The sequence below is a fragment of the Halyomorpha halys genome, unplaced genomic scaffold, assembly GCF_000696795.3.
Source record: "Halyomorpha halys isolate HHAL.00 unplaced genomic scaffold, Hhal_1.1 Scaffold51.1, whole genome shotgun sequence".
NCBI classification, from domain to species: domain Eukaryota; kingdom Metazoa; phylum Arthropoda; class Insecta; order Hemiptera; family Pentatomidae; genus Halyomorpha; species Halyomorpha halys.
In genome coordinates this window covers 1,680,564-1,692,416 of record NW_027108122.1, presented here as the reverse complement: position 1 = coordinate 1,692,416, position 11,853 = coordinate 1,680,564, and the positions used below count along the sequence as shown (strand labels likewise).

Genomic DNA, 11,853 nt, shown 5'->3' with positions numbered 1-11,853 from the left:
CTATTAATATTTATTACTAATAAATAACTATTAAGTTATAAATAATTATTAACTATTAAATTATTTTCGAAGCGCTATTGTACCCTAACTATTTTCTTAATTTATATAAACATGAAATAAAAAAATGGGATCAAGATTATTTTTGTGACCATAAGAGATTAACAAATAATCAACTGGTATTATTTTTTCTCGCCAAAAGTTCGGGATGTTGGTGGGGGGAGACTAGATTAACCTCTTAAATCAAAACACAGTTCCATCATTGAGGAGAAATAGATAACAGTTAAGTTAGGGTGTTTTCAACAATGGATTCTAGTTATGTCCTAAATATAACGTTTCTCAAGAAGATTTCACCATCTTACTTTATTATTATTACTACAACTGAAGATGTTTTTCAGAAATAGGAGATCGATGAATCAAATTACTTATTCATTTGTATTATAACTTGTTCAGAGACTTCGTTTGAAATTTAAAAAGTCTACTAAGTGCTAAATCCTATCGTATAGCTATAGGATATAATTAAATGAATTTAATTTGTTGTTCAAAGATAAAATTTTGGAGAAAATCAGTATCTGAGGCTGCGTGTCAAGAAAAATGCATCTGCGTGTAGTTAATTAAGTTAGAGTAGTGGATTTGAAAATAATTTATACATTTAATGCAAAGTTACAAAACACAAATTGTCGGTAACATTTTCGATACTAAGGGTGTATATATTTTTTCGTTTACTGTATGAATACTAAGATTCGATAGCAAACATTAATTTACAAATACAGATTATTTGTTATTAATTAATTCTAGTATTCACTAAAGACTGTAATAAAATGCAAAACAAAAAAAAAATGGTATAAATCACTACAGCAGATTTCAGCCATTATCCTTAAATACATATGTTTTGTTTAATAGGTTAATCATCTAATCAGAAATGAAGCTGGCATTGGGATCGGCAGTGTTGCTGTGTGCAGTCTGCGCAGTCTTCTGCTACAGATCTCCTTCATCTGGTGGATCGTACCCCTTACCCAGCATTGGGAAATATCCGGCTCCAACTGTATTTAATCCGAGAAACCATGGACTTCCTCCTGCATATAGGGTATTTAATGTTAAATCTACCATTTTAACAATGAATAATTATAACGTATTGATATCATATTAATATCAAATAAATTTATTTCAGAATCATCATTTCAAACGGTCAGTGGAAGATCAACTCGCATCGGAATACGAACAATTCGTCGCAGAACCAGCTTTAGATGAGGTAATGATTATTTCATTGGTCTTTTTCCAACACAAGTATATTAACCTATTAACAATTAATTCCGATAATTAATATTTTTCGAAATCTCTTTATCACATTTCAGCTGACAAGGCAAAGAAGGTACGCAGGATATCAAATTATCCGGCCCACCTACAGACCTCCACCACCAGGACCACCAAAAATCTACAGAGCTTAAATTATGTGTTTTTGTAAACATTCTTTAAATAAACTTTTTATACCTTATAAGTCTTTTTGTTACATATCAACACTTCAAAAACACACTAAAATCGGAGTGCTGGAAAGGCCTAAATAATTATAAATCACGATTGAGGAGTTTGACACAAAGTAGTGGTATAATAATCTAACTAATTTAATAAGTCGAATTTCGTAAAAACAAATTAAAGGTGAAGCAATTTATCTTCTCCATTTCTTATAATGTATCTTCAATGTTCCTCCTGTGTCACAAAATTTACCAATAATCAGTAACTTTGCTCATATTATATTATAATCCTGGAAGACCACAACGCGATTTATGATGAGGGTATACGGGGTAGGCTTATCAGTCCTTCTTCTACTGCTCTAATAGATGAAGGGGTAGGTGAAGCGTGGTTTTCCGTTAGAGTGATCATCCATATTCGGATGGATCTTATGTCGGGTGGTCATCCATCCAAGTACTGACCACGCTCGAAGCTGCTTAACATTTATTATCTTCATAGGCCACACGGCTATCCTGGCCCTATATTTAATATAACTCTTTCTACACGTGTATATATTTACAAGGTGTATATATTTACCATTTAAGACCAATGAAGTATAGCTGTTGTCCAACAACAATTAATTACTTTAATATGAAAAATAATCCCGAAAAGACAAAAGCAATGCAGATTAGCTAAAAAAATCCAAAATAGGAATGATGTTACAAGGGAATTCCTGGAGCGCGTAAAAGCAGTAGGGCAGTTGCTTTGGGCCTTAGAGGCCTCAATAGGAAGAAAGCTATTTTATGGATCACTGTTTACATATTTTTCTGAGTCCTGGATTATGATGGCAAAGCATAAGATTAGGTAACGATAATGTTATATTTAAGAAAACCGGAAGGTAGAACCAGGAGGGGCGGTATTAAGAACATCGCAGTTAGATCCAGACTTAGTATGTCTTAGAATACCCAATGTATACTAATAGAGGAATCCCAACTAAAGAATTCTCCTAAGCATGGCAATGCCAAAGCATCGTTTTGCCACATATGAGAATAAGTGCTGCTGTGTGTAGTCTGCGCAGTCTTCTGCTACAGATCTCCTTCATCTAGCGGATCCTACTCCTTACCCAGCATTCCTGGATACCCAACTCCGACTGTTTTTAATCTGAAAACCCATGGACTTCCTGATGCTTATAAGGTATTTAATATTTAGTAATTTACTACATAAGCTACCGAAATCGATTTGAAATATCGATATCATATAAATATCAAATAGATTTATTTCACAATTGCCATTTCAGATGGTCGGTGAACGATCAGCTCGCTTCGGAATACGAACAATTCGTAGTAGCCTTAGATGAGATAGTGATTTTGATTGATCTTTTTCCAACGTAATAATCATATTACAAGATTCTAGTTTTATCTATATTTTAATTTATAATCAATATAAATATAAATTATATTTTTCGAAATCTCTTTCATTGGAGTCGACAAGACAAAGAAGATACTCAAATTGCCCGATTATTCGGCCCACTTACTGACCACCACCAAAATTCTATAAAATTTGAATTATTTTTGTGCTAATGTTTTATAAATAATTTTTTTATACACGCCTTTTTGTTATCTAGAATAATATCAACACTTAAAAATAAACTAAAACAGTAGTACTGGAAAAGCTTAGACAACACTAAAAGAATCATAAATTTCTATTGAGGAGATTGATACTGAGTACTGGGATAACAACCCATTTTCACAAGACAAATTTTATAAAAATAAATCAAAGATGAATGAATGGAAAATGTCCCAGACTTTCTTTTCTTAGTCGTCCCCTCTTATTCAATCTGAGAGATACTTCTCCCTACGTTTATCGGTTATTTTTTTTTTTTTTTTAATATCTCCCTTTAACATACGCATTACACTATACCTCATCTATGGCATATTTACTTCACCTATTTGTTTTACCTTTTATATCTACTTCTCTACCATATTTATAACTAACTTTAATGAATTCTCCTACAATTTATTAGTCTAGATCTGTATTTATCACACCTCGTTGTATTTATTAGTAACTTGTTTCCAGTCCACCTACATGTATACTTCCTTATATTGTTAATATTAATTATTTTTTATATAATTTATAAACATTACAATTGTTTTTATTTTAATTTTCTGTCAATTCTATAATGTTTGTATTTTGTTTTTTAATTTAGCTCTGACGAAGCACTGCAAAGTGGTGCGAGACTTTGGTTAACAATAAATAGTTTCATTTTACCATTTCGATACCTTTATTGACCGCCACTTGGACTGTCTTCCTACAATCTACTTCATACGATCAACTATTTCTTTCAATACGAAAGCAGCAGGGCTTTATACTTCACTACAAAATCACACTTTTATCATATTAAAAAAAAATGAAGATTGTAAAACAAAATCATTACTGCGGAGTAATGATGCAAACCAATTGTTTTTTAAGTTATCTCTACTGATATAGAGGAGTTTCATGTTAATAACAGACATGGGAAGAATAGAAAATTTCCAGATTCAAGAAGATAAACAGTTTCAGTATAGCCTGTTACCAAGACCCTAATACAATGTGAGTATGCCTCTTGCCTAATTTAAATATTTAGTCTTGCACTAGCAGAAAGGTAATAGTCGTCTTCAGTTTCTTCTAAATCAATTTATTTTAGTACATTATTTGTACAATCCGTTCATATAACTGTGAAGTCGACACCATAATGACGACACACATCTACCACTACCATATGGATTATATCTCTAGGAAGTCTGGTGAGTCAACTCTTTTAAAATTTTTTGAGGTTAATCACTTCCATTTTTAAATGAATTATTTATTATTTATTCATGATATTGTACAACGTTTCGGGACCACAGTCCCAACTTGAATATGGGTTATTACAGTTATTACGCAACATTATTAAATAGCGTTAACGAATTTTTTTTCAAGGTAAAATTCGTCTGAATTGTTGCCACATTTTTTTTTTCAATTGTTGATGTTCCTCAAGATAGGCATCAAATAAATTATTTTCTGCTTAGTAAGTAGTACTTGTATATTTTATAACATGATCACTGATGAAAAAATACAGGTTAAATAATAATGTATTTGATTGATAAAATGCATTTTTATTAATAAAAATTAAATTTTGCCGCCTTGATTTATTTTTTTTTTTTTTTCCGATATAATTTTTTCAGTATAAAATGTTCATTAATTCGAATAAAAAGCATTTTTACTACTTAGGTTTTATTCTCTACTATGAACCGTTGCCAACCAATCTAAATACCCTATCCACAAGCATGTGAATGTGGGAACTGGCCATAATTTGGCAAATGTGTGGAGGCACCTTTGATCCCACTAAAACCGACCTCCCAAGCAGAAGAAAAAACTTCGGCGGCCAATACGCACAACCCTCGAGTGTTGCGGGTCCGAGATAGAGGTATAATGAGCGATAGGTGTTTTCCCTTTCCCTGTTATCCGCGCCTTTAGTTCCGGATATTTGGTAGATCAGCGGATAGTCTGTGATTAACAGCTCTTCAGGTGTGAATAACAGTCATCCCTCCTCTGTAACTATCCACTATACAGGGCTTTCACTCGTCTCTTTATGTCCATCAAACAATTTGGAATTCGTCATGCATTTAATATACACAACTTTGGGACTCGTGAGTAAGACATTCACTACAAAATATTCTAAAATATTCCAGCACGTGGTGTTATTGGTGAAAGTTTATAGACTATTTATTCTTTATGCAGATATCTTTCTACTGTTTTGGTAAAGATGTAGAAAAATGTAGCTTTTAGGAAATAAGGGAAAGATGTACTCGTTTTCAGCCTTTTATAACCCGAATGAATTCTATCTTCTATGAATTCGATTTTCTAGGAATCCTAATTTAAAATTATATAATAAAAATTTGTTAATGTACAGTTATAATATTTTTCTAGCAATTTAATTCTAAGGTCTCATCATTTCAAGCGGCCAAGGAGATAAATTAGTAGTTGCTCGACCCCCTCAGAAAAAATCATACGTTGTGATTGCACATATTTAATATTTTCTATAATTCAAAAGTTTTTATTAGAAATCTTTAAAGTATGCACTTGACAGGAGGTTTTCTAAATTACTCAACACTGAATACCTTTTTAATTAACTTTATTATGTTTAGAATATTTTGCCCTAAAAAAAAACAGATAATATTTCCTGTTTATGTTTAATATTTTTCCTAAGCTATCCAATGAAAATAAACGAAAGTCACGTTTTTAAGTGCCTATAAGCATATATATGAACTTACTTTATGTAAAATGTCAGTATTGTATTGTAGTAATGATTTATCCTTTAAAATCAAGCCACTTTAAATTCCATTTTATTTTATTTCTTTTAATTTTCCAGCTGTATTATCTCTGTTGAGAGGGGGGGGCAGGTAAAAAATTAAAACTTCAAACATGAAGGGTTTCTACAAACTCACCCTCTTATAAACTGCAAATTTTCAATTCTACTCAAAGTGGGTTTAAAAATTGTTTAAACCCTGGTAATATAACGCTAATTGTCAAGCTAGTATAATTCTGTCGAAGGACCAAAAGTTCAAATCCAATTCATAGGAGGTCTTTAAGGAATCAAACTGCATTATAAATTTCATCTATAATAATTTATAAATAATTGTTGATTATAGCAAAAATGGTTAATATTCCAACTTGCAACGTATAAATGGACTCTCGACGCATCAAACTCTGTCATAAATATTGAACTTTAGATTTAACACTTAACGTTAATAGTTAGCTACTGTGAAAAAATAAAAATTCAAATTTTCTGGAATATGTTTTTTGATATATTATTCTTTAAACACTATCGTTCCATATTTTATGGTTTCCTCCTTTTCTTCAAATATTTATTCAGATGATAATCATGCAATCATTTGTATTTCCTCACAATGAAGTATCTTAGTAAACAGAACTAGAAGACCGTAAATACTTTTTGTTTCGAAAATTAATTTAAAAAATGTATCGACGACTTCACAGTGGTTCTAAGTACATTTCCACTAACGTTACGAAAAATACCAATCAATGTTCTCCCTTTTTAGAAAAATCACAACTCTCAATAATCGTTTGACTAAATAGAATTTGGTATGAATTCTGAATTTAAAAAAAAAAATAATAATTATTGAAAAGTTGTAATTTTCCTAAAACAGGGAACTTTTAATGGTCCGTTTCTTAAAGTTAGTGAAAATAAACCTCAGTGTCACTGTGAAGTAAGCCATCGATTTATTTAATTGATTGTATAAGAATTAGAAGGAGATTATCATTTATTTATTACCAACGTTTCGACCCACTATGCAGATCTTCATCAAATCTAAAATAAAAAGATACAAAGTAGGAAATGGTAATGTAAGAATACAATAGTCACATATAAATGAAACAGATATAAAGGTGAAGGCATAAAAAGACATCCATATAAAAAAAACTAATATAACATAAATTAAGACAGTAGGTAAATTGAACATATATACAAAACATTTATTAAATGTCATAGTAATGAATAATGATATTATTAAACAGATCTATTTGATAATGATTGATAGTGATTAATAATGAACCTGGCCATCTCCTTTTAATTAAAAACATGGAGATGGCCAAAAAAATTATAACCTTATCAACCAGAAATGTTGTCAGTACAAATTTAGTTCATTAATTAGTCATTTCCTGGTTATAACGATTTAACATTCTTCAAGAACTTCTTTGGTATGGTGGTGCCTGTTCACCTCAGCCGAATCTCTTTGTAACCCTATCACGTATCTGAAAAAATATAATTTTTATTATTAAACTATTAATGTTATTAATGGTTACTATTAATTATATTATCAGATATAAGGATAAAACCAATATTCTTAGTGTTGTATACGTTTAATCGTTAATTAACCCTAAAATATTTTAATAAGTACTTTTCACCGTTTCCAGAGCTTTTAATATAAATTGAATTTTTTGGTCCAATTCCATAATATTACAAATAGAACATAAATTTTTCTTATTCTACTGTGAAAAATCAATTTAAAGAAGTTATTACCTCATCAGCTTTATTATCGTCGTCGTCGTCATCTGCATATCGCTTTTTCCTTAAGTTCTGAAAAATAATTTGTATTAAAAAGCTGATAAGAAACACTTTATGGTTCTTTTTATTTTTGTAATACTTTATTATAATATATGATACCTTCTTTGGCGAAGGCAACTCTTGATTGCGATGGACTATTAGTACTGGTGAAGGTTTATCTCCAGAACTTTGAATGGCTTTCGATCCACCTTGACTGCCCTTACAGCTCATGACCGTTACAACAAAAATTGCTGATATCAGCAACAATACTTTCAGTACTGACTGCATCACTAGAAAATATATCTCATATCAGTTTTATCATATTTAGTATTCCTAATATTAAGAGGAAAATTAAATAAATTTTAATCTTTGGGAAGATTTACAAATGAAGAGTCTCCTACTAAAACATATATATCCATTTGTGGAAAATTATTATTTTAAATTTATTATAGGAGTATATGATGTAAATAAGTAAACTCTTATAAGAAAAGGTTAATTTGTACCACCTATCTAACAAGGGAAAACTTTAATTTTGAAGTAAGAGCTCTTTGCTTGATGTAGAATTTCAATTTGTCAAAAGAAAACCTATAATGTTCAGAAGTGGATAAATTAACTTATATAGAAAACTCTTCAGATGCTTTAATAAAAATGAAGTGCTATTCGTACTCATATAATTACTTTATTTATTTACTTTTTTTTTAACGTTTTACTTTTATATTTTTGAAATTATCTATATTTATTGCCATTTTAGTTTATCACTGATAAGAACTCCAACTATATGATTCATCTTGAACTTTTGTTTTACCCATTCCTGGTCATTTCTAACGTACGAGACGGTTATATCTACAGCCTATTCTAACTATAGGTCAAGTTTTCATTTCGTGGGACAACTGAGAATTAAAAGTCAACCCCCCAGTCCGGATACGAAGCAGCCATGGTTGACGTCTTAATTTCCTCGGCCACACATGCAGGCCTCAGACAGTGACCTATACAATCATTTGTCTAGTACTAAGCAGAAAAGAATTATCACGGATCCTAGTTCTACAAATCCCACATTTAATGTCGAAAAGAAAATTAGTGATCAATGTTAAAATTTGAAACGTGTTCGTTTTTGGAATGTTGGAAATCGTTCAATTTTTTTTTTGCAAAAAAAAATAAAAATAAAATAGGAAATTAAATTAAATAAAAAAAATATAGGACGACGTCTTGTTCGTCAATCGAAGAACCAAAATCAACTAGTTGAATGTAAACTAGTTTTGCTAGTTATAGTGACAAGTGGCTGTAGGAAACCGTCGTGTAATGGTTTCAAACCGAAGATTTCTTAAATATTTATATTATGTATTTGAAATTATATACTGCAATATCGATTTTAGATGTTATATTATCAATATATGAGACTTACTCATTTGTAAAATAATAGAATACATACAAAAATTGTATTCAGACTTATTAGTAAGCCCATGAATATATTGTGTAGATTAACAAATCGTACTAGTTTACATCATTATTATAATTATAAACACTTGAACTTAAATATAATTTCTAACTACACAAAAACGTTTTATAATAACAGTTCAGTAGTACATAAAATAAAAAACTGAATAGAAACAAAATGTTCTAAAATTTATTAATAAATTAAATAATCTCATAACAGAGTAATAATATTGTTTCCCTTCAGACGAAGATATGCATTTTGCATAATGTATTTTTTTTAATTTAGTAAAAATATGTATAATTGATAAACTTAAAAATAAATATTTTAATGTTGTAAAAAATAGAGTAAAAAAAAAACAAACTAACAATGCTTATCAACATAATGTGTTGTATCATTAGTAGTTGATTGTAGCTGTATCTTTGTCTAGACAAAGATTAGTTAATCATTGATTGAAAAGCCATGCAAAAATATACAAACATCAGGAAATTATACATTTAATTTATTAGAAAATATCACCAATTTAGATCTAATCCTTAATAGATTTATATAACTTTTCATTTATATTTCAATTCAGGTATTAGTAACAGTACTATAATAGATATTTAAATCGATTATATCGATATTAAATGGATTTCACTACTGATATTAACTTGACAAAAAATTATAGGGACCCAATATATCAAAATAATCAAAGGATTATTAAAAATCAAAATATCGATATTTTGCCGATATATCGAATTACTATTTCGATATATAGCCATTGCTTTTTTTCTCCTAGTTCGTTCAGTTTAGAAACCATGGAAAACATTCCATCCACATCACTAATTCATCTAGTTTATATTGGTCACGTAATATTTGTTTTTAATTGAATCTGTTCATTAAAATGAAGGTATAAAAATTAATAATTAAATTACTAAAAGAAATTAAACTAAAAATAATTTATTTGCAAAAATTTGTAATTGTAAATGAATCTTAATAAGTACTTTTTGAGAAGTAATTGGGATTACCTAAGTCTTTCACTTTGATGTTCTTGGAGAGAGCACTGAAACTGTTATGTTAGTAATATTACATACCTGCTGCAATTTCCAACTTCTCAGCTCATGGAAACACTACAACTATTTGTCACAATGTCGGGACTGAGAACTAGCAAGTATAGTTACAGCGACTGTTCCTATATAGCGTACTGCGTGGCTGATAACCCTTGGAAGAAAAAGTCGTTAAAGTTCGAGGCTGACACAACTAATAAGAAGCTTTAGTTTAGCCTTTTAATAGTGCTCATTTAAATTACAAAACATTTTAACCAATGGCACATTCTGCATTTATAGCTACATACCTAAAACTGTGTATATACTTAACACCACCGACACTACCACATACCATAACACCACTTAACACTAACGAAGTATCCTATATTATTCCAAAGAGAGATAATTAAACTAAACGATCTCAAAACAACTTAGAACTTGGTTTAAGAAGTCTGACTATAATTACCATTGTTATAACATAGATATAGATATTATAATAAACTAGACCTTTCTTCCAAGTTAGTCTCCACATAAAAAAACGCCCAATAAAGCTTTAGGAATAAAAAGCATTGCATAATCAATTTTAAATAATTAGATGCTGGGAATTGTATCTTAGAAAATAATTCTATAGTATATAAGACTATCTGAGCGGGGTAGCACAGTGAGTAAGGCGTGTTTTATTTCGATCTGCATTAAAATAGCTTCATTCTACAAAATTTTGTTAATATTAAAAAAATTCAAATTCTGTTTTGGACATAACTCTTTATTTTATTTTTGTAAATAAATACATTGGCTTGCGGAAATATCTTATCATTTCACCGACACTCAAAACAAAACATGGATAAATACTTAAAAACCCTTTAATTATCATTAAAAAAAATCATACACAATGTTGCAATTATTGTTGTATTATTATAGTATTGTAAAGGAAAAAAATAATAAAAGAAATATCAAATTTTGTCCACCACTTTCTTTTAGGCATCCGTAAAGGTATATTTCTCAGTAAGACTATATTTTAAAACGGCTTATCTGAATTTCTCTAAATTTGGAGAAAAACTGGAGATTAATATAAAAATATTCTATTATTAATTGTACTAGATACCGTCAACTAATTTGGATTACATGCGCAAACGTATTTTCCTTGACGGAAAGGGCCATCCGATTTTGCAGAAAACTTTAGGAATGTAGATTAGTATTGACATTAAACGTATTTTCGTTGGTATTCCTTTATTTCGAATAATCCTCGTTCGGTTTAGTTCGAAGTTGGGGATTAGTGTCTTGCATAAATTTTCTCAAATTTCATAAACTACTTTCGCTTGACCATGCGGAAACTTCATTTTCCAAGGTATTGTTTCGTTTTAACAATGGCTCATATTTGTATTTTATTGATAAACAACACATCATTAATTTCGTAATAAAGGTTAATTACGTACCTAATGCAAATGTTCAGAAAAAGCACAATTTTCATAAGAAGAAAATAAGTGGACAGAAATAGACATGAAGTTCTGCTAGCTGCTATACTGGCTATTCTGTACTTGGCCGGCGTTGTAAAAATGAAATAAATAAATAATAAAAACAAAAAATAATATTATGGGGTTAAAACTAAAGGTGGAAACAGTGAAGATGTGCTGGCAGGTATATTTGCTATACTGTATAGTACGTGGCAGACGTTTTTAAAACCCAAATGGACTGCTATACAAGATCCGTAAATTCCTACCCCCTACATACTTCCTCATTATCCGATTCTTATCTCTCCGACAGATTATTTCAAGTAAATTACAACGGCGCTTATTCATCCCTATTCCGTCAGTCTGCTGGTGTACCTCAGGGTAGTATCCTTGGTCCTTTCCTTTATACAGTTTTCA

General features: G+C 30.0%; 1 protein-coding gene across 1 annotated transcript; it reads left to right on the top strand.

Annotated features, from left to right (window-relative positions):
* Positions 1-871: 871 nt before the first annotated feature.
* Positions 872-1,495, top strand: LOC106690557 (uncharacterized). The gene is made up of 3 exons (XM_067046512.1): positions 872-1,084; positions 1,169-1,249; positions 1,353-1,495. Exons 1-3 carry the CDS (start codon positions 920-922, stop codon positions 1,443-1,445), a joined length of 339 nt encoding a protein of 112 aa, XP_066902613.1. The 5' UTR covers positions 872-919; the 3' UTR covers positions 1,446-1,495.
* The last annotated feature ends 10,358 nt before the right edge of the window (positions 1,496-11,853 follow it).

Bases quoted from the DNA above. Each gene is read 5' to 3' on its own strand.
- LOC106690557 (XM_067046512.1), top strand. From the start codon at position 920: ATGAAGCTGGCATTGGGATCGGCAGTGTTGCTGTGTGCAGTCTGCGCA. The intron at 1,085-1,168 runs GTATTTAATGTT...AATTTATTTCAG, and splicing joins GACTTCCTCCTGCATATAGG to AATCATCATTTCAAACGGTC. The intron at 1,250-1,352 runs GTAATGATTATT...ATCACATTTCAG, and splicing joins CAGAACCAGCTTTAGATGAG to CTGACAAGGCAAAGAAGGTA.